Source organism: Acinonyx jubatus, chromosome C1, assembly GCF_027475565.1.
Source record: "Acinonyx jubatus isolate Ajub_Pintada_27869175 chromosome C1, VMU_Ajub_asm_v1.0, whole genome shotgun sequence".
Taxonomy (NCBI): Eukaryota; Metazoa; Chordata; class Mammalia; order Carnivora; family Felidae; genus Acinonyx; species Acinonyx jubatus.
In genome coordinates, this window is record NC_069381.1 from 33967570 (window position 1) to 33991428 (window position 23859).

The 23859-nt window shown below is 44.7% G+C and overlaps 1 protein-coding gene across 4 annotated transcripts in view; it reads left to right on the forward strand.

The window, feature by feature from the left end:
• ST3GAL3 (ST3 beta-galactoside alpha-2,3-sialyltransferase 3) overlaps positions 1 to 23859 on the forward strand; it is a 198573-nt gene that overhangs the window by 116061 nt on the left and 58653 nt on the right. For all 4 annotated transcript variants that reach the window (XM_027059410.2, XM_027059412.2, XM_027059411.2 and 1 more), the window contains one exon: positions 6359 to 6451. In XM_027059410.2, the coding sequence (XP_026915211.1) occupies positions 6359 to 6451 (93 nt within the window). The remainder of the gene's footprint in view (positions 1 to 6358; positions 6452 to 23859) is intronic.

Here is a 23859-nt window from a genome sequence, read left to right on the forward strand (position 1 = left end):
TGAAAGGCAGGTCCTCTAGAGCTGAGAAATACCACAAATTCCACATGGCTCAGATGAAGCAGTCCCTCTGCCTTAACGTGATGAAAGAGACATAAGCCAGTGCTGCCAAGTTTATTATAGGTCACCGTAAGTGGGGCAGAAACTATATGGAAGCCCTGGTCTGCATTGGGAGTTCACAAGAGCAGAGGGTCGGTGATGCCCAGGGAAGGATGGATCCACAACTCCCGAATGTGGGTAAATGAAGAGACTAATGATAGTGTAGGAAGAGCCAGCAGATCCATAATAATGGAGTCAGACAGAAGAGGTAGTCAGAGGAGATAGAAATTGTCCTTAAGGAGAAAAGTTTCCATCTTGGAGCTTGAAAGGATCTGTGGCAGTATTAAGTACCCTTCCTTACGTGAAGTCTACTTCAGAAAAAAATAAAAATGAAAATGTTTAATGACAGAATAGGATTACTAAAACTAATCTAAGCTGCTTTGCCATTTCCCAAGTCCTGTTCCAGGAACAACCCTTTAGTAAATGGAGAAATGCATCATCAGGAAGGTCAGAGAAGAGAGTATTGAAGAAGCAGTGGTGGGACCCACCCTGGGCTGAGGGTTCTCATCTGTGTGTTCGTGCAAGTCCTCCAACAGTAATGTTGGCCAGCTTTGATTAAATAACTATGCTTGCATGAAAGGACATTAATATTTATTAACTGTTCCTTGTCAGGCATTGTGTTGAGTGTTCTCTATGTGGTCTTCTTTCATTTTCATGGCCAGTTCCTGTACTCTACATCAGTGAACTAGTGTCTGAATGAAGGAAGAGACATAGTAGGGGGCTGATCTGATTTCAGTCCTTTCTGGGAGGGTTCTAGAAATTAGATCATTGACTGGAATATAGAGGCCTAGGAAGAACCCTCAAAGTCCCATCTCCATTTCCCCCAGCCATCACCACCGCTTCCCCCCAACTTTTTATTAATTAACCTTCCAGTTGTCAAAGTAATCAGTTGAGTTCAGTCCAATATGCATGGTAGTCTGTGCCATGCACCTCACTCAGTTTTCGTGCTGTACGAGAGAAAGATCATTTAAATGGATAGTTACTCTTTAGTGTGGTCAATGCTAGGCTATAACCAGGTCTTAGTCATCATTGTATCCCTAATCCCAGGCCAGTGTCTGGAACACAACAACAGCAAGGCTGTTACAGTTAACATGTATTGAGAGAAAACCAAGTGCCTTGGCATTGTAGTAAGCACTTTATTATCTCTTTTAAAATATAAATAACTATAGCAATTTTATTCAAAATCATCAAAAACTGGAAGGAGCCAAGATATCTGTCAAGGTGAATGGATACATGAAGTGTGGGACATCCATACAATTAAATAATATTCAGTGATTAAAACAAATGAACATTAAGCTACGCAAAGACCTGGATGCAATTTATTTTTGTTGTTGTTGTTGTTTTGTTTTTGTATTTATTTGTCATGTCTTTTTTTTAAGTTTATTTATTTTGAGAGAGAGAGAGAGAGAGAGAGAGAGAGAGAGAGAGCACAAGTGGGGGAGGGGCAGAGAGAGAAAGAGAGAGAGAATCTGAAGCAGGCTTCCTCCTGCCAGCGCAGAGCCCAGTGCTGGGCTTGAATTCATGAACCATGAGATCATGACCTGAGCTGAAACCAAGAGCTAGATGCTTAACCGACCAAGCCACCCAGGTGCCCCTGTCATGTCTTTTTTTTTTTTTAATTCTAGTTAGTTAAACATACTTTATTCTTTTTTTTTTTTGAGATTTTTTTTATGTTTATTTATTTCCGAGACAGAGACAGCATGAGTGGGGGAGGGGCAGAGAGAGAGAGGGAGACACAGAATCTGAAGCAGGCTCCAGGCTCTGAGCTGTCAGCACAGAGCCTGATGCGGGGCTCGAACTCACAAACCGTGAGATCATGACCCGAGCCGAAGTCAGTCGCTCAACTGACTGAGCCACCCAGGCGCCCCTAAACACACTTTATTCTTAACATAATTCTCAGTACAATTGTATGAGTATAATCCCAGTTTTTCAAGATGTGGAAGTTAAGGCACAGAGCAATTAAATAACATGCCCAAAGTCAAACAGCGAGGAAGGGATAGAGCCAGGTTACAAATCCAAGCAGAGTGTCTCTTTCGCCTCTAAATATTTGTTACATGAATGCATGCATGCATGCATGAATGAATGAGAGGGAGGAAAGGAAGGAGGAAGGGAGAGAAGAGTGTGGGAACAAGTGAGCGAGCTAAGCTGAAAGTCAGCAAAGCGAAATGGGGTCCACAGGCAGGTAGGTTGGTTCTGCCAGGGAGGGGAAAAATTTTTTACAAAGTTTCATAAAGGGGTGGTGCTTAAACTGAGTGTTGCAAGATAAAGAGGTAGTCATGGGCCAGGGCAGGGCAGGGCAGGGCGAGCAGAGGAAGGCCAACCCTCTTACTTCTGTATTAGGTCCTTTCCCCCCTCACCTCTTCTAGGACATTTCTCCTATGGCCATCCTCTCTCTATCACATCAGGAATTTCCCTCTTATTCCAGCCAGCTTACAAACATGCTAAGCTAATTTCTAACTCAAAAACGTCTCTCCCTGCTTCTTCCCTCCAGCGATTGCCCCATTTCTCTGTCTTCCATTATAGCAAAACTCCTAAAAATAGTAGTCTGTATTCCATGACTCCACTTTTTCTGTGTTCTATTAAACCCAATGAAATCAGCATTTCACCCCCACTCTCCAGTGAACCAGCTTTTGTCAAGGTCAAGAGTAACCTCCCTGTTGCCAAAGCCAGCTGTTGATCCAGTGGCCACACCTCAGCAGGCCTCCCACTGTGTTGCACTCGGTTGGTTCCTGTGTCCTTCTTGAGACACTTCCTCCTGTCGACAACTGAGAGAGCACTCTCTCCAGATTAGTGTTCTGTCTCCTGGACTTCTCCTTTCAGCCTCTTGCTGCCTCCTTGCCTCCCAAACATTGATCCTTAAAAATGCACACGATGGTCTGGGCACTCGCCCTCTGGGAATCCTTCAGTGACCCTCCCCTACCTCAGAATTCAAACTAGAGCCAAGTGTTCAAAGCCTCCATGATCCGATGCCTGCCTCTGGCATCTCATCTTTCACATAACGTTTGTGTGGCACTCTGTAGGACAGCCAGCCCCTTCACGTGCACTTTCTCGCCACATCCTCCGGAGATCCCTGGGAAGTGAGTGGTTCCCATTTGCAGACGAGAAAGCTGAGAATCAGAGTTTCATCATTGCCCAAGGTCACACAACTTGCCAGTGTCCCCTGGACACTGAAGTTTCTGATCCCAGATCTTACGCTCTTCTCATTTACAACCCTTTGCTTGGCCTGATCCTTAAACTCCATGCTCTGGGGTGAAGCAGGGGAGTGGATGTTTGGTTCCTTCTTTTGGGTTCCAGTCTGTCCATCTGGATTTCCTCTTGAGTACAGTGGTTTACCCTCTTCACCCCAGGGGCTTGGTCCTCACGTTTGCAGGACAATGGGTGCTCTTACTGGTTGAAATGCTAAATCTCCCAAAATGAAAGGCCAGCTGTAGAGTTTGAGAGGAACAAGGGCTGAATGATTTGATCAGACATCTGTGGGGGCCTCCTGGCATTTGGAGTGTGAGTGCCTTAGAGAAACTAACCATTCTGGCCTGAGGGAGTTGGCGACTGTTAATCTTGGTGGTTTTGACCGCTAACTGCCCCAGAGGTCCCAGCCTGCTGCATGACTCAGAATCCCCAACACTCCCCCTATTCTTCTCCCACTGGGATAGTCAGGAGGCCATTGCTAAGGCATTTTAATTTGGTAATAACTTGACATGGCCCCCTGTCCCCGGGGCTGTATGTTTTAGAAGTTACTGTTGCTTTCTAAATGGAGGTGGGGGGGTTGATTTAGAGGTGCTCATCCTTGACATCTGACTACCTTGCACTGTCATGGGAAGAGCCTTCCGGGCTAGGTTCTGGCTTCCTGGTGCTCCAGCTGGCCGGTGCCCCCCTCTTTTCCATGATAGATTACCTGAGTCCATGGATCTTGGACTGCCCATAGCCCTTATTCCAGAAGCACCTTGCCAGAGGTGGACGACGTAAGCCAGAGAGAGGAAAGATGGGGCCAAAGGTTTATCTGTTGTTGTATATCTGTGTCTGTGGTACACCGTGTTAGAGGGGCAGCTGCTGTCCGTCTTTTGTCCTCAGTGTGAAACTTTCTGGAATTCAGGAAGAGCACAGGAATCCACTGCTACTAGGCAGGACACAGAGAGTGGGGGATTGGGAGACTCACAACACTTCACTGCTTGTAGACACGCTGTCGGAGAGCTGTGTGAGGCTTTCTTGACCCTCTTCTCTACCCCTGTCCATTGGCACTCACCACTTATGTGCTGTCCCTGGACTCTGTGCTTCCCTCTGTGATGGCCCTTACCACGATCCGCACTGGTGGTACTTCCTATGAAGAGCTTCTTTACTGATGTCTACCACTTACTAGCTATAGGATCTTGGATAAGTCTCTTTCTCTTTCTGGGCTCACGTGTAAGTGGATAGCTAATAGCACGTACTCACATGGCTGTTGAAGACGTAATTGAAAAAAATCTGTATTTCAGTCACTGCACCTAGTCTCAGAGCTTTCTGCAAGTTCACGAAGTATACTGAAGTTTCTGTTTTGTTTCGGAAATACAGTTGTTTATATAAGAAAATACTGTTACGTAAATTGTCTTGTTAAACCTCTGACTTTTCTTTTGCCTACCAAATAAAGTCTCGACTCTGGCTTACTACTCAGCATTTGTATTTGCATTTCAGGCTTTACATTTCACTGGTAGGAAATGCTAAAAAAAATTGTAGATTTCCAGAAGAAACGCACACGGATACAGATGGATTTGTCTAAATTCAGTGAGCAATTACTCTGTGCAAGGCCCTGGGCTAGGCCCGCAGGGGCATGGGAGTGAATCACACATGACACATGCTAGGCAGTGGCATCATCGTTTCTGGCTGTCTAGTATAGGCGCCAGCCCCCTTCCCCCTAGGCCTGCCCCACCCAGTTCCTGCAGCAGCCCCGAGGGAAGACTTACCACGGGGGGCCCCAGCACAGTAGAGCAGCTGGGCACCAGCATGTTGGCGGCAGGCCCAAGGGTGGAGGCGGGGGAGGTTGGGCCTGGGAACTGGCAGCCAGCCAGGGCTCTCTCAGGTGCCCCGGCATGCAGGGCCGCCAGCCTCAGCAGTCGCTGAATGTGTCCTGTTCTTCCACGGCGGTTTTCTCTAGACTGCACTGGCACGGATTTTGGTGGCAAGGCGGTGACTCTAGCCCCACATCGAACACATAAGGGCACTGAAGCCCAAAGACGTGAAGTGACTCGACTACAGTCACACAGCAACAAAGCCGGGGCTGGAACACACAGGTCTTCTGAAAAAATTTTCAGCAAATATACAGCAAACACTCTAGAGGGCTTGTGGGCTCTCAAGACTGTCTTGTTTTCAGTACAAGTGCAATGAGACTATCAGAGTCATTTTGTTCCTTCAGAAAATTATAGGCATCTTCTGTGGGCCCATCTCTGCACAAGGTACTGGGGATGCAGGGTTAAATCAGACTCTGACCTCGGGAGTTCACAGAATGATGAGGGAGACAAACTACCAACAGTTACAGTATAGTATGGCAAGTGCTTCTGGGGATAAGCATGTAATATGGGTGACGGGAGACAGACTGTGGAGCACAGAAGAGGCACTTAGCCCAACCTGGGGGCTAGGGAGTGACTCCCAGTGAAGCTGAGACCTAAGCTTAGTTGTGAAGGACCAGTCGGCATAGCCAGGTGGAGAAGGACAAGGAGGAACATTCTGGGCAAAGAGAATAGGAGAGCAGCAGAGCATCCTCAACTAAACATCTAACGGTTACAGTAATAATCCCAACATATATTTGACCTATATTCAGGATACTGAGAGTGCTTCCCACTGGCGGGATCATAGTATATATGGAGAGAGTAGAGGCAGGTGCGGCTGGGTGTGTACAACCCCACAATGAAGCCTGAAAGGGCAGGTGCCTGTGACTGTCTGGGCAGCTCTCTCCCTAGGTCTGCAGGCTCCATATTTCTAGTCTGGGAGCCTGGATGGATTTCGTGATTTCCTTGGTATTAAGCTTGCTGCAAAACCCAGCAAGTTCCTTTTGCCAAATTCTGTACAGGGGCCTTGCTAATTTATCTACCTATATTCCTTTAGAATTTTTGGTTTGGGTTCCCCACTCCCCCCCTCCCCCGCCCCGAAGCCTTGGTGTGGAAAAGGGGCTGAAAGGCTGATTGTAGAGAATGAAGCGTTATTCAAGGTTCAAACAGCTACAGCTCTTTAAGAACTAATACCCCACTGACTGCTCAGTGCCTGGCAAGCTGTGACTTTCCTTTTCTTCCCATAGGCCTGCTGAGTTAGCCACCAAATACGCAAACTTTTCAGAGGGAGCTTGCAAGCCTGGCTATGCTTCAGCCTTGATGACTGCCATCTTTCCTCGGTAAGTGTTCCTATTTCTTCCCGCTGCCCAGACAGCCTGGTCCTTGGCCCAGGAGTCAGAAACTCTGTGCTGTGCTCTGAGAAAGCGAAATTCTGGTGTAACTTACTGCCCTGTGTCCTTGAGTCTGTGGGTGCCTGGAGAGGACTTGTTTCGGGTTGGTTCCTACCCCAGTCCCACTCTGTGCCCTTGCTATACCTTACCCCCATCCTGTCTCTGGAGCTTGCTCCTGCCAGCACAGCCTGTTTCTGTGGAGGGGAGGGGACAGGTAGAACCTATGTGGCTCTCCTTGGAAGCCAGGTACCCAGAGGCAGCCAGACAAGCCTCCTCAGCATAGAAGCTCCAAGTCATAGCATCAAAACTACGTGGCTTCAGGGAAGCATATCCAAATAAAGCAGGGAACAAAGAGAGGTTTCTGAGCCTGGCCTGGCTGTTCTGGCACCTTCTCTCTTTGTCTATTTTGCATTCTGGAGTTCCTGATTTCCTGATAACCAAGCTTGCTGGAAGAAACTGTGCCAAACCCTGGGAGTTTCTTTGACCACATTCTGCTGAGGGGCCTTGCTTACATATCTGCCTTTTCCTCTTGAGTTTTCTTTCCATGAAGCTACAGTGTGGAGAAGGACCTGATGTGCCAAGATGGGCTTGTCTGCAGTCTGGAGTGTAGTGAGACTACCAGGGTCATTTTGTTCCTTCAGAAAGTTATCGGAGTGTCTGACTTAGAGGAGCTGGAGGAAAGGCCGCTCAGGACCCTCTGGGAGTGGGGATGTAGCACTTGGACCACAGGGGAGCCCTTGGGGTGGCCTCCTGGGGTGGGGTCTGTTCACTGGGGGAAGGGCTTACATCCCATCCCTGAGAAGGCTGAGGTTAAGGCATACAACGTGCTTGCCGAGGAAGGCTGAGAAACAACTTGCCCCAAAGTAGATCCAGAATATGTGGTTTTTATGCTCCTTTTCTTTTTCTAATGGGAGTGATGGAAGCTCCTTGTCTAAAACAGGGGCTCTGCTGAATATCTGGTGTTCAGATAGAGATCTCTTTGTCTAGGGTCTGCCTTCTGACTTGCTTCCAAATATTTTTCTTCCCCCAGCTATTTATTGAGCACCTCGTAAGTGTCTGGTATTATGTTCCATATTCTTACACATCTTTTCTTAGGTCTACTTGACTCAGTGCCTTGGGCCAGACACCTACGAGTTTTCCTTGACCTGGATATAGGTGTTGGGTTTTGTTTTGTTTTTTTTTTACTTTTTCTTTTTTCTTTCTTTCTTTATATATATTTTAAAATGTTTATTTACTTTTGAGATAGAGAGCACCATTGGGGGAGGGATAGAGAGAGTGGGGGACAGAGGATCTGAAGCAGGCTCCACACTGACGGCAGTGAGCCTGACGTGGGGCTAGAACTCATGAACCACGAAATCATGACCTGAGCCGAAGTCGGATGCTCAACCGACTGAGCCACCCAGGCACCCCTTTACTTTTTATAATTGAAAGTAATGCAAGCATACGGTCAAAAAAATAATAACTGAAAATGTGCAAAAGGGTATATGCTCTCACTCTAGATCCCCAGAGATAGCCAATATTACCCAGACAGCCTGGGTAATATAAATAGAAATATCATGTATTTATTGTTTTTTATCTTGCTTTTTACTCCTAACAATATATGTTAGAGATCATCCTATTACCAGCATACATGGTAATCTTATTCATTTAATGCTTGCATAACATGATTATATGGATGTATAATAATTTTTTCAAAAGTAAGACTTATTGAAGTTTGATTTACATGCAGCAAAACTTACTTTTTGGTGTAGTTGTAGGGGTTTTGGTAAATGCACACCTTTGAGTAACCACAGCAATCCAGTAGAGCATTCCCATCATCACCTCCTGAAAGTTCCCTTGTGCTGCTTTGTAGTTAACCTCTCCCCTAACCCCCAACCCCTGGCAACCACTGAACAGTTTTCTGTTCCTGTAGCATTTTCAGAATGTTACATTCATGGAATCATATAGTATGAAGCCTTTTGAGTGTGCCTCTTTCATTCACTCTAATGCATTTGAGGTTCATACATGTATTGTATGTATCAGTTGTTCTTTTTTATTGCTGAATGGTATTCCATTGTATGGGTGTAACAGTCTGTTTATCTACTCAGTAGTTGAGGGGCACCTGGGTGGCTCAGTCAGTTAAGTGTCCAACTTTGGCTCAGGTCATGATCTCGCAGTCTATGAGTTCGAGCCCCACGTTGGGTTCTGTGCTGACAGTTTGGAGCCTGGAGCCTACTTCAGATTCTGTGTCTCCCTCTCCCTGTGCCCCTCCCCGACTCCGCTCACTCTCTCTCTCTCTGTCTCTCTCTCAAAAGTGAATAAACATTTTAAAAAATTTAAAAATGAATAAACAATAAAAAATATCTACTCAGTAGTCAAAAGACATTTGGGTAGATTCCAGTTTTTGGTGATTATAAATAAAGCCACCATAAAATTTGTATATGGGATGTCTCATTAACTCTATAAGAAATTGCCAAACTTTTTTTTTTTAATGTCTATTTATTTATTTTGAGAGGGAGAGAATGTGAGTGGAGGAGGGGCAGAGAGAGAGGGAGAGAGAATCCCAAGCAGGCTCCACGCTGTCAGCGCAGAGCCTGTTGCGGGGCTTGATCTCATGAATGGTGTCATGACCTAAGCCAAAATCAAGAGTTGGATGTTCAACCGACTGAGCCACCCAGGCACCCCAAGAATTGCCAAAGAGTTTTCCAAATTGACTGTGCTATGTTGCTTTCCTGCCATCGTTGTATAAGAGTTCCAGGTGCTCTACATCTCTGCCATCAGTCTTTTTAATTTTAGCTATTCTAAAATTTAGTGATATCTCACTGTGGTTTTAATTTGCATTTTAGTAATACTAATGATATTCATTTTCATTTTCATGTGCTTATTTAGCATTCTTTTATCTTTGAGGAATTGTCAAAGCTCTTGTCATTTTGTAAATTGGTTGTTTCCTTATTGAATGTAAGACAACTTTACATATTCTGGATTGAAGCCCTCTGTCATGCGATTTGCAAATATTTTCTTACAGCCTATGGCTCGCCTTTTCATTGTCTTAACAGTATCTTTTGCAAAGCAGAAGTTTTTAATCATGATGAAGTCCAATTTATAAATTTTTTCTTTTATGGATTTTGCTTTTGGTGGTTTATCTAAGAAATCTTACCCTAATCCAAAGTCAAAAGGTCTTTTCCTGTGTTTTCTTCTAGAATTTTTATAGGTTTAGCTCTTACATTTAGGTCTATGACTCATATCAAGTTAATTCTTGTATATAGTTTTGCATATGTATGTTTAGTTGTTCCAGAACCATTTGTTGAAGACTGTTCTTTCTTCATTGAATTACGTTGGCCTATTTGTTAAAAATCAGCCAAACATATGTATGTGGGGCTCTTTCTGGAATTTTTATTCCATTTCATGGATCTTTATGTCTGTCCTTGCATTAATATCACAATACGTAGACACTCATGTCTTTTTTTTTTTTTTTTTTTTTTTTTTTTGAGTAGGCTCCATGCCCAGTGTGGGGCTTGAACTCATGACCCTGAAATCAAGAGTCACATGCTCTGCTGACTGAGCCAGCCAGGCACCTCAACAATCATGTCTTCTATTAAGGACAGTTTTATTTCTTCCTTTCCATTCTGGTTGCCTCTTTTTCCTTTTTCTTGCCTCATTGCACTGGCTAGACTGATCAGTACAGTGTTGAATAGATGAGGTGAGAGTGAATATCCGTGACTTGTTTCCAATTTCAGGGGGAAGGCATTTAGTCTTTTACCATTATGGTGTTAGCTGTAGGTTTTTCATAGATACCCTTTTAGGATAGAGGGAATTCTCTTCTATTTCTGGTTTGTTGAGAATTTTTATAATGAATAATGTCAAATTTTGTCAAATGCTTCCTTTTCTGCATCTTTTGACACGACCAGATGGCTTTTCTTCTTTAATCTATTAATATAGTGAATCACAGTGATTTTTTTCGTTGACTGATTTTTTTAATGTTAAGCCAACCTTTTATTACTAGAATAAACTTCATTTTATTCTAATTTATTATTCTCTTTTATATATTGCTGGATTTAATTCACTAATGTTTTATTAAGGATTTTTCTTTCTCTGTTCATGAGAGATTGGTCTGTCGTTTTTTTGTAACGTTTTTGGTTTTGATATCAGAGTAATGCTGACATTATAGAATCAGTGAGAAAATATTCCTTCATTTGCACTTTCCTGAAAGTTTTGTATAGAATTGATAATATTTTTCTTTAAATGATTGATAGAATGTACCAGCAAAGACATCTAGGGTTACCTAGGTTTTGTGTTAAGAAAATCCCCTTGTGGGAAGTTTTTTAATAAAAAAACATAGAATTACATTTCTAGGGGCACCTGGGTAGCTCAGTCAGTTGAGTGTCTGACTCTTGATCTCAGGTCATGATCCCAGGATCCTGGGATTAAACTCCATATTGGGCTCCACGCTAGGTGTGGAGCCTGCTTAAGATATTCTCTCTCTCTCTCTCTCTCTCTGTCTGTCTGTCTCTCTCTCTCTCTCTCTCTCTCTCTCTCTCTTTCTCTCTCCCTCTGCCCCTTTCCTGCTCGCACTCTCTCTCTCAAAAACCAAAAACAAAAAAAACCCCAAAGAATTATATTTCTAAAAAAAAAAAAGAATTACATTTCTTTAATATATCTGGAGCTTTTCTATTTCTATTTGGGTTTTCCTATTTCTTCTTTGGTAGTTTGTGCCTGACAGGGAATTTGTGGATTTCCTCTAAGTTGTTGAATGTATTGGCATAATACGCCTGATATTGGTCATTTATGTATTTTCCCTTTTTTTTACTAGTCTTTCTGGTTAGAGTTTTATTGTTTTCATTGTTCTCACAGAACTAGCTTTTGGGTTCATTGATTTTTCTCTATTGGTATTTTTTTTCACTGTAATCATTATTTTTTGTTCTTATCTTTATTATTTCCTACCTTACACTTATTTGGGGTTTAATTTGTTGTTTGTTTCTTGGGATAGAAGGTTAGACCACTGATTTGATTCCTTGATTTCATGCTATAAATTTCCCTCTATAAACTGCATCAGGTACATCCCACAAATTTTGATATTGTATTATTAGTTTCATTGAGTTAAAGATATTTTCTAACTTTACTTGTGATTTCTACTTTGTCCCATGGTTTCTTTTGAAGTGTTGGAAATTTAGCTTAATTTCCAAGTATTTGAGGGTGTTCCAAATATCCGTGTGTGACAGATATCTAATTTATTTTTGTTGTGATCAGAAAATAGTTTTCATAGGATTTTAACACTTTTAAGTTGATTGAGACCTGAGTTACAAGATAAAATATGGTCTATTTTGGTGAATATTCTGTGTGCACTTGGAGATTTTTCTGCTGCTATTGGGTATTCTATAAATGGCAATTAGATTACGTTGGTTGATAGTGTTTTTCAAGTCTCTTATATCCTTACTGATTTTCCAACAGTTCTTGACAGACAGATGTTGAGGTCTCCATTTATTAGTTTTTGCTTCCCATATTTTGAAGCTGTGACATTTAGTGTATGTACATTTAGGATTATTATATTCCCTTGATGTGAATAGATCCTTTCATTATTTTGAATTGTCCTTTTTTTCCTTATTCTTAAATCTCCCTTGTTTGATATTTATGTAACCACTCCAGCCTTTTTAGAGTTAGCTTCATTGTGGTATATGTTTCCCATACTTTTACTTCTGTGTGTGTTGTGGGGGGAAGCATATGTTTGTGTATACCCTTGAGCCTCAGAAAAGTTGAGTCTCGGCGCTGGTTTACAACAATCTGTCCTTTTATGTTTGACTGTGTCTTCACAATTAAAGTGAGTTTCTTGTAGACAGAACATAGTTCATAGCTGAGTATTGCTTTTTTATCCAATTTGGCCATGTCTGCCTTTTATTGCAGATCTTATACCATTTACATTTAATGTAATCATCAATATGGTTGGGTTTAAATCTATCTTGGTATTAGTTTTCTGTTTTTCTTATTTTTTCTTTCTTTTTCTGGCTCTTGTTGAGCCAGAAATTGAATGTGTTTTATGACTTCATTTTACCTTCAGTATTGGCTTATAGGTTTAATTCTTTGTTTATGTTTTTTGTGACTGTTCTAGAGTTTACAATATATGTCTTTAATTTATAATCTATTTTCAAATAATATTATAGGACTTCATTTAGAGTTTAAGAACCTTGCAACAGTATAGTTCCATTATCTCTCCCATCCTTTGTGCTATTTTTGTCATACATTTTACATCTATATATTGTAAATCCACATGGCACTGTTCTTATTTATTTTTGTCTTAAAGAGTCAGTTATTTAAAGCGATTTAGCAATGAACCAGAAAAAGGCAGCCTTCAGAGTGGGAGAAGATATTTGCAAATCATATATGTGATGTGGAATTATGTTTAGAATATGTAAAGAACTACAACTCAACAACAGCAAAACAACTGATTAAAAAATGAGCAAAGGAGTTGAGTAGACATTTCTCCAAAGCAAATGACCCAGCAAGCACATGGAAAACTGCTCAACATCACTAATCACTAGGGAAATGCAAATTAAAACCACAATGAGCTATACCTCACCCTCATTAGATGGCTGCTATCAAAAAAGAAAGAAAGAAGGAGAGAGGGAGAGAGGAAGAAAAAAGAGAAAGAAAGAAAGAAAATAGCAAGTGTTGATGAAGATATAGAGAAATCAGAATCCTTGTACACTAATAGTCAGAATATAAAATGGTGTGGCCACTATGGGAACAGTATGGTAATTCCTAAAAAAAAAAAAAAAAAAAAGGAAAATGTAATTACCATGTGACCTAGTAATTTCATTTCTGGATATATACCCAAAAGACATGAAAGCAGGGTCTCACATTGATAGTTGTACACCTGTTTCATAACAGCATTATTTTACAATAGCCAGAGCAATCCAAGTGTCCATCAAGAGATGGAATGATAAACAAAATGTGATATATTTATACAATGGAACATTATTCACCCTTAAAAAGGAAGGAAATTTTGATATGCTACAACATGTGTGAGATTGAAGATATTATGCTAAGTGAAATAAGCCAGTCATAGAAAGAAAAATATGTTTGATTCCACTATATGAAGTACCTAGAGTAGTCAGATTCATAGAGACAGAAAGCAGAATCGTGATTGCCAGGGACTGGGGGTAAGAGGAAACAGGAAGTTGCTCTTTAATGGATATAGAGTTTCATCATCTTTTTCAAGATGAAAAGAGTTCTGGAGATTGACTGTGTAATAATGTGTATGTACTTTAACACTACTGAATTATACAGTTAAAAATGTTTAAGATGGAAGGCACCTGGCTGGCTCAGTAGGTGGAGCATTTGACTCTTGATCTCAGGGTCATGAGTTCGAGCCCCATGCTGCATGTAGAGCTTACTTAAAAAAATGTTTAAGATGGCAGATTTTATGTTAGGTGTATTTTACCACGATTTAAATTAAAAAAAAATTTTTTTTAACTTTTATTTATTTATTTTTTATTTTTTTAAGATTTTTTTTAACGTTTATTTATTTTTGAGACAGCGACAGAGCATGAATGGGGGAGGGTCAGAGAGAGAGAGAGAGAGAGACACAGAATCTGAAACAGGCTCCAGGCTCTGAGCTGTCAGCACAGAGCCCGACGTGGGGCTCGAACTCACGGACTGAGAGATCATGACCTGAGCCGAAGTTGGACGCCCAACCAACTGAGCCACCCAGTCCAGATATGGGACTGGAGTTCACAAACCGCGAGATCATGACCTGAGCTGAAGTTGGACGCCTAACCAACTGAGCCACCTGGTGCCCGAACAATTTAATTTTTTGACAAAATTTTAAAAAGATTTTATTTTTAAGTAATCTCTATACCCAGTGTGGGGCTTGAACTCACATCCAAGGGACCAAGAGTCACATGCTCTACCGACTGAGCCAGCCAGGCCTCCCCAGTTTTTAAAAAATTTTTCATGGGGGAAAGTCTATTATAGTTACCAGAGGGGTAAGGGAACCCTTTGAAGATCTCTGGAGCTTTTTGTGCAGCTCTGTCCTCTATACTAGTCTTCTTCACAAATTCTAGCGTTTTTGTCTTCTAAATTGTGACCCATTATCTCAACTCTGAAAGACCACTGGGCTCTTTTTGGGTTCTCCATTCCTGCACTGGTCTGAAAAATGTTTTTTCGTGTATTTTGATTTGCTTTCTAGTTGTTTAAGGTAAGAGGTTAAATCCCATCCCTGTTACCACATCATGGTTAGAAACAGAAGGCCCTTATTCCATGTTACATGGATTCCATTGTGCAGATGTATAGTAGTTTAATTAGTTAATTCCCTATTGATGGACATTTAGGCAACTTCTCATCTTTTCTATTGCAAGTATTATTACATCAGTGAGTGACGTTTTCCTACACACGTGAGATCATCTAGAATAAAGAAGAAAATGTCTGGATCACAATTATAGATGTTTGAAATTTTGAAAGTTATTGGCAAATTGCCTTCCGTAGCAGTTTTTGGATTCACATCCATATGTGGTAGTTTATGAATATGCCTTCCTTTATGCTTTCTTGTAGTACTTTTATAACTTTATTTTTTATATGGATATATATAGCCATCTGGGTTTTTGTTGTTGTTGTTTTTGTTTGTATTTTGTGTTGTCTTGGTGTTACGAGTGATCCCTGATATTGCGATTGAGGTTTCTTTACTTTTTCCTAGTGAGTAGCTAGTATTTCTTGATATTTTGACTAAATGTACTAAGTAAAGTCAGGATTTTAGTTTTGATAGCATTAATATTTTGACACAAAAAGCCTTAATGCAGTTTTGATGTATTAGTTTTTGACACAACCCAATATAAATAAACCATTAAATCTTTACTTTATTTATTTCTCCTTTATTATCAAGTGTTGTGTGAAGCATACATTCTTACTCTGTTCCCAAGCCTCGCTTGTGGGGGGAGCAGGCGGTGGTAATGGAAGGGATGCCAATATGCCAGCCTGTTCTGCCTACAGAGTCCTGCCTCTCAGGGAAGCCAGCCTGTTCCCTCTTAGACCTTTGTACTGTCTCCTGGGAAGTCTTCCTTACTTTCCCTGAGACTTGCCTGCCTAGAGACATCTTTCTTTCTTTTTTTTAATGTTTATTTATTTTGAGAGGGGGTGAGGGGCAGAGAGGGAGGGAAAGAGAGAGAATCCCAAGGAGGCCCTGTGTTGTCAACACAGAGCCCGACGTGGGGCTTGATCTCACAAACCGTGAGATCATGACTCAAGCCAAAACCAAGAGCCAGACATTCAACTGACTGAGCCACCCAGGCGCCCTGAGACATCTTCTTCTAATGAGAGAGATAGGGAAGAGAGGGCATAAGGCTTAAAGCAACTCAGATTTATTGAGCACCTGCTGTGCTCTGAACATTGTTGGTCTCATGGAAGGGAAAGTCTTCCCTGACCCCCACCCATCTACACACACCCAGTTACTCTTTCCTCAGCTTGTGCCACCGCAGTGCCACATACACAGCTCTGTCATTGTAGTTACAACTATTGATTGATGTGTCTTCTCCCATAGTAGGATGTGAACTTCTCAACATAGAGACATGGTCTTGTTCACGGCTGCCAACACTTAGCAGAGCTTTTGGCACTTAGTAGGCACTTAATATTTGTTTTACGAATGGATATTAATCTCTGCCCTCAGGAAATTGAGAGACTCGAGGGTATGAGGGTTGTTAATAAAATACTCTTGATGGAAAGAGTGAAGAAAAGTAATTATTTTGATGTAGAAAAATCATTCTGACATATACCAATACATGATAGACTGGAAGGAGATGAGATTTGGAGACAGAAAGTTCTCACGGCTTTCTCACTTAACGTACTGTGTGATCTTGGAAAAGTCTGAGCATTACTTATCTCATTAGTGAAGAGAATGAAATGAGATGTTGTATCCTGGGGCTGTAAATGCTGATCATTCCAGAAAATTTTAATGTCAGACACTTACTAAGTGAATTCTGTTTTCTCAGGGACTTTTCTTATGAACAGGTAAGTTTTTTTCAGGAAGGAATAAAGATCCCAGAATAGATCATGATGAACATTAAAAATGTAGATTTCCGGGGCAGGGGGGAAAGGTAGATTTCAAAGCAAAGAAATGTGACTGATAAAAACCTTAATCGACACACCCCATTCTCCTGGCAGTACTTTGCTATGTGCGTATGAGTTGCTTTTTGTGCTTTCGTGAAAGATTTAGTGTCGTGTCTTTTAGGTGGTGGCCATTGGAACCATGGGCATGGGGAGCCAGTGCAGCATCGGCAGGGTAAGCCCGTGGCAGGCAGTTTCAGCAGAAAGCAGAATCCAAATTGAGGCGGTGGCCGTGCTGCAGAGCAGAAACAGCGGTAGCAACAATGCTAGCCCACACCTCTTGATGTAGCGGTTCCTATGCTGAGACCTTTCCCTGTCTTTCCTGTTTTAATCTTCCCAACAGTCTTATGACATAGGTGTTGTCATTAAACCAGGGTTAAGCAGGAGAAGATGAGGGTGGAGAGAGTCCATCCATTTGCTTAAGGTCATAACAGTAGGAAGCGATGAAGCCGAGTTTCGAACCCAAGCCCTCCGACCACAGAGCCCACAAGCTTAACTGCTACTTTCTGCTTCCTCTCATAGCTGCTGTCTCATGGACAGGCTGGCTAGTGGCCAGAGTGCAGAGGTCTACCTGATGCCCGGTGGTGGTTAATGAGGTACTGGTGTAGAAATTGCCCTCTTGCCCATCTCTACAGAGGAAAACGAACTTCTTTTGAGATGTACTTTGCTTTCAAAAAGCCGAGGTGCACGGTATCTGTGACTGTATGTATCTGTGATTTTTATACTGTTGCCATGGTCCAAGCTGGCTGAATTCTTAAGAGTGCAGGGATGGCCTTTGAAACCCCACTGAGCTCTCTGAGGCAGAAAGTCTGGAATAGTGACAGAGCCCCTAGCTGCATGTTTTGGGACCCCTGCGTTAAAAGGTACAGGAGGCCTATTGCACTGCCTCCTGGGGGTTTTGAAAGCTTGTGGGTTCCTGGCCAGAGTAACTGGGTACCTAGTATCCCCACATTCCAAAGCTCCTCTCTCTCTGCTCTTCCAGGGCAGATCCTAGGATTCTTATTACTACAATACCAGAGACGGATGGTAGGATTGAAAGGCATCCTTGCTAAGCTTTGTTCCAGACATAAATGACAAAGGAGAATAGATCATCATCTACTTCTACAGAATTGTTGTCCTTTCAGAGTGGTAGCAAGTTGAGTACCGCCCCCACCCCAGCCCAGACAGGAGTGTGCAGACTCGTCAATTGCTTTCTCCACTCCCACCACTTCCCTCCCTGAAATGCTCTCGCCCAGATCACTTGAGAGGACTAACTGACAAATCCAAGGGTGGACCTTTTCTTTTTCTGACCTCTTTGAAGCATTTGGCAGTATTCATTTCTTCCTTCATTTTCAAACTCTGTCCTCAGTGATTCTTTGTCCACACTCCCTTCCAGTTCTCCTACTTCTCTGATTGTTCCTTCTCAGTCTCTTTCGCAAGCAACCTCCTGTTCCTGTGCCCACCTTTAAATGCTGATGTCTGCCAGGGCTCGGTTATGGTCTTCTTCACTTCTTACTCCACGGCATCAGTGAACACCTGTGTGCCAGTGACTCTCTCAGCTCCTGATCTCTGGACCCAGACGCCCAACTTCCTGCCAGACAACTCCACTCGATGACTCTCGAGCATCTCAAACTCAGTGTGCCCAAATCACTGAATTTCTAAAAAAATCAGTCCATATTGCGTCTTTCAGTGAATGACACCAGTATCCACCTGAGAGGGTGACATGAGCCAGAAATCTGTGACTTCTTCTTTCTCTTCTCTCAACCAAATATCCGGCTAGTCATTGAGTCATGACACTTCTGCCCTCTGTAAGATCTCTTCTCTGAGGTCAGTCTCTTCCCTGTGCCCTGGTTCTTCAACCTTTCCTAGATCTTGGACCTACAGATCCAGGACCTGGATCTTCATTCTCTTTACTGACTCCTTCATACCACTGTTTAGTCATACTGAAGTCTCTCACTTCCCTGAAAAGGCTGCCACATTGACTCTACTATCCTGTAAACCCAATGGTAATAGCTCCCATTTCATTCACTTAACAAACCTTATTGAGCACCTACTATGTGCCTGATACTTTTCTAGGTGCTAGAGCTTCAGCATTGTATAAGATACATAAAATCTGGGGCACCTGGGTGGCTCAGTCGGTTAAGCGTCCTACTTCAGCTCAGGTCATGATCTCACAATCCGTGAGTTCAAGCCCCGCGTCAGGCTCCGTGCTGACAGCTCAGAGCCTGGATCCTGCTTCAGATTCTGTGTCTCCCTCTCTCTCTATGCCCCTCCCCTGCCCACACTCTGTCTCTCTGTCTCTCTCAAAAATAAATAAATTAAAAAAGAAAAAGATACATAAAATCTGTCCCCTCAAAGAGCTTACATTCCATTGGCAGATATAGACAGCCTGTGTATATAAAAGGTCACATAGTTTTATATAGAGCACTTACTATGTGCTAGCCACTGTGCTAAACGTTGTATATTCATTTCTTCATTTAGTTTTTACAATGACCCTGTGGAATAAGTGTTGTTTATGCCCATTTTACGGATGAAAAAGCTGTAACTTGGCCATAGTCATAGTAGCACAGAGCGAGCAATCAAACCCACTAACCCTACCTTGAGTCAAGGCTCTGAGCCATGAGCCCGGAGGGGAAATGCAGATTCCTTTTGATTGGAGACTGTTTTAAATATTTTCAGTGGGGAATCCCTGCAGTGAAATCTTTGGGTGCAGAGTCCTCAGTAACTAAAGCTTCTCTGCGTGTTGTCCGGGGATCTACAGCCCCTCATGGGCTAGGCAGACCGAATGGCTGTCCTTGACCTGGCCTCCAGCTTGAAGCTAGAGGAATCGCCATCTGTGTCCTCTTGGTTTCTTTGGCGTCAGTTTTGTCTCCATGCATTTCTTGGTATCAGCTGTTCTGACCTCCTCTGGGAACCAGTCCATGATCTGCTTTTAAATTAACACCACTTCCTGTCTCAGTCTATCCCTTCTGCCTCCCCCACCCTTCAAGGAATTCAGCCACTGTCACCTGCCCCCTCCCCTCCCCTGTACCCTGTAGCTGTGCATTCCATCTCCTTCCTCTTTGCTCTGTGTACTAACCCTTCTAGGTGAGTGTGCAGTAAATGACCAGAAGTTGTGTTTGCTTTGGAAAAATCTCCTTCCCTAGATGACTGGGGACCCATACTTCTTTGAACAGGTGAATCTTGTAGAAAACCTGTTGGGTTTTCCCTGGTTGTAAATTCATCTGCTGCAGATGAGGGGCTGGGCCTCAGCCCCTGATGATGTCAGTGTGTCTTTCTCTTGCCGGGTTCAGGACCTGAGGAGCCATGTCTTGTCCCCTCTCCAGCTTCTCCTGAAGGTGAGTGCCAGGCAGAACCCTTGGGTGTCAGTCATTTGGAAGCCTGTTGTGAGCTATGGAATCAAAAGTGATGTGAACTGGTCTGCAGCCAGATTTCTGAGAAATTGATAATAAAATTTTAGACATGTCTATAGCAACTAGAGTAAGTTTATGTCAGTTGAACCTAGTAATTTAAAAATGGAGTTCTTATTTTATGTGTTTTAATTTTTCTAGTGATTCATTTTTATTATGCTTTATAAAAGTATCGCTCTGCGACAGAATTGAAATTTCAAAAGCCAAACAAACCAGTCTTTCTTCACAGATGGTTTGAGAAGCACTGGACTGTAGTGATTAATGCCCAGGCTTTAAAAGTGAGTAGGGCTGGGTGGCTTAAACCCCCTGGGCCTCCCTGTCCTCATCTGTACCTACTGACCTCAGGGTTCAAGGAGACAGCACAGGGACATGAACACATATCCGGAATATGTGCTCTGAAAGAGGTGAGGACAGAGGGTTGAGGAGGCCCTTAGGCAGGAAGGGCTGATGAAAGATGAATGAGAGGAGTTCCTGGTGCAAGGGATGCCTGAGCTATGCCTAGAAGGCTGGGGCTTCAGTGTCAAGGTCGGACACGCTGGTGTGGAGCAGCTTCCTGCTTTGCAGACCAAGCTCCAGGCTCTACCCGGAAGCAGGAATCCTAGAGGTGTTCAGAAGCACTGTCCCTGGTGAGAGTAGGCAGGCTGCATTCCTGCGGTCTTTGAGGATTGATCTTGTCAGATTAGCAGCTTTGCTTTTCTTGGTTGAGCTACAAATTCCCCACGTGGGGAGCCTGGGGAGCCGTACTGCTTGTGAGCTGCAACGGCTGGTGAAAGTACAAAACGTAATCCTGGCCCTTCTCCCAAGGAGAGAGGCTCCAGGCCAGGAACAGCCCTGCAGGGCTCCGTCTCTGCGGCTCTGCAGCCAGAGGGAAGGTTCCAGTCCGAGCTCCACCCACACACGTCCCAGGGCCCAGGCAGAGAGGAGGGTGCTGGCATTTTCAGGACTCGGTCCTGCTCTCCCTACTCTGTCTGCACTTCGGGGGATGGGAGTGGTCATTGTGGGACCAGAGCTAGAGGGGAGAAGCAGGGCTGAAGCCTCACCTCCCCCAGGTGGATGCAAGACACCAGTCCATGCCTGCCTTCTGGCACGAGAGCTTTCTACTCTCTGCCCCAATGCTGTGTGTGGAGTCTGGGCTGGGCGAGTGAAGTAGCCAGAGGGAAGCCACAGCTCTGCACAGGAGCACAGTGGATCACTCAAGGGAGAGGTCCAGGCTGGAGGGAAAACCCTGGAGATGATTCATACACAAACCTCAGAGGGTGGACGAGATTGTCTGAGATGATGTGGAGAATATCGGCCAACACGGTCTCTGCTCTTGGGAGACCCTGATGGGGAAAACACAAGCCTGACTCCTGGCAGCGTCACAAAGGCAGGTCTGTTGACAGCTGGCTCTGTGACATCTCTGTGCCTCTCGTGTTGGGACAGACCCACCCCCCTTCCCTGTGTTCCGGGGGCTTAGTATGAGGAACTTCCCTGCAGCAGGACCACTTGAGAACACAGTTTGGAATAGTTGGAAGAAACAAAAGGACATCTTGCACTGTTGCTCAGCCCCTCGAGAAGGAGGGGCTGGGCCAGAAGCCAGCTGCAGAGCTTGCCCAAGAAGCATACCCCCAAATGGAACAAGCCCCCCACGTGGGGCAAGGCAATGGTGCATGGAGCCTGGGCTCAGAAACCAGCTCCGTGGGGCCTAGTTAGGGATGAGTCTGTGCCGGCTATCCCCACTGGCCTTGCTCCCATGCATCCGAGGGTGGCTCTGATCAGTTCTGGCCTGGTAAAGCCATCTCCACCTGATTCCCTGTCTGCCCTATCAGCCCTCCTGCACACCCCCAGGACCCGCAAGGGGGATTAAGGGCGGGACTTTGCCCAGCCGTGTGTTTGCCCTGAGGATCCTCTCTAAGCCACTGCCTATACGCCGCTCCTTTCTCTTCCTGCTCAGAAGCTGTTGCATACTCAGATGCCCCTGAAATTTAGGGGTATCCCTTCCCCCTCAATGGGCTTGTCTCCACTCTTTACTCCTTGGGAGGATGCAGTGAGAATGGCCACTGGTTTGATTAGGTCCTGTGAGCCCACGTGGTTCCCCTGATGGAAAGAATCCTTTCCTGAGTGGCCTTGTTTTAATACGGCCAGCAGCTTCCTCTGGTGTAGCCAGTCCTGCGGGTGGCCCAGTCTTCCCGAAGTTGAATGAAGAGCAATGTAAGAGGCGGCAGGGCAGAGCACAGCAAACCATGCCCCAGTGCTCGAGGCTATGGGGGAGGACTGCTCATCGGGACATTTGGGCCTTTGACCCAGCCCTGTCACCAGCAGCCCCCAGCAGAGTCACTGACCCTCGTGAAAATGCATTCTTTTGCCGCTCAAATTATGAGGAGGAAACAAAGGGTTTGGGGGCTGCGGTCCGGCCAAGGAGAGCTGTCAGCACAGGCACAGCTGATATAGGGTGCAGGTTCAGGAGTGAGCCTGGCTCCATCCATCTCTGCTGGGACTCCCACTCCATGAAGGAGCACTTGCTGAAGAAAGAAGGGACTGGCCTTTCTCTGCCCTGCATCCAGAGCCCCAGGGCCCACCCCTGTGAGTAGCAGGCCGTGTCCTCATCCAGCCACGAAGCCCTTCTAGATGGGGCTTGGGGGCCGGATGCAGGCAGAGAGAGAGGGCAAGGACATGGGCTCCATGGCTGCAGCCACCATGCTCCCTCAAGCCAGAGGTTGCTCATTTTCTTCCCGGGCCATGATTGGACGAACTACTGGCTATACTTCAGCCCTTATTCTGAGGGTGGGCCTGGATTTCAGGAAGCAGAGAGCCTTGTAGCTGGGACAGCAATGGTCCAACCATATTCAGACTGTCGTCACTCAGTGCTGGGGTGAAGTTGGGCAGGGGATGTGGGGAGGGGCATCTTTACCACCTGACTTCACCACTGGGTCAGCGATCCCTTGAGGTCGGGGCCTTGTCAGTGCCCGTGCCGGGTTCACAGCCGCTCATTCATGCTATCTTAGCAACGACCGGATGGGGCTCGGGGATCCCCTTCCTCACTCTGGGCAAGTGAAAAGAGATTGGCTTTGGTATCAAGCAAACGTGGGTTTGAATCCCAGCTTTGCCACTCACCTAGCTGTGTGACCTTGGACAAGCTCCACAGTCGTGTCGGCTTTGGCCCCCTCATGTGCAAAGTGAGGTAACAGTCCTACCTCATGGGCAGTTATGGGAGTTTCACACCCATGAGGCTTGTGGCGTGGTGCTGACCGACGGGGAGCACTGGGTCAGTGAGCGTCCGGTCAGGGAGCACCCAGTCAGGGAGCACCTGGTCAGTGGTGGTAGTTGCTGCTGCTGTTCTGTCCTCATACCCTGGCTGCTTCAGCTTTCAGTGAGACCTTCCGGTAATGCGTCTCGGCCGGGAGCCGCCAGGACTTGTACAGACTGTGTATACAAACCCAGGTGATTGGCATTTGTTGATACAGGAATGCCTCCACATATTGGGAAGTGTGGCTCTGGGCGACTCCAGCCGCACAAGACGCAACTGATAACTTGTAATTTAGTAAAACGGCTTCTCAGAGCTGTCAGAGCACCAGGGACCTGATGCCTCCTGGTGCCGTAACCCCCCCGGGTGGCCTCGCCCTACTAAGCCATGGTCTTGTTCACCTTTGTGCTGTACGCGTGCTGTTCCCCCAGCCTGGAACGCTCTTCTGCAAACTCTCTGCCTTTAGAACCACTACTTTCGCTTCAGCAAGCCGCCCACACATCACTTGGCTCCATGCCCTGGTATCTCTACTCCAAGAGCTGCTCGTGGCAGCCTCCCCCTCAGAAGGGGCCTGGACGGGGTGCGCTCTCAGCCCGGGCGACTGGCCACATGCACCTGCTATCTCCTCACATTCTCCACCTCTCAAGCTCCCAACTCAAATGTCGCCTCCTCCTTGA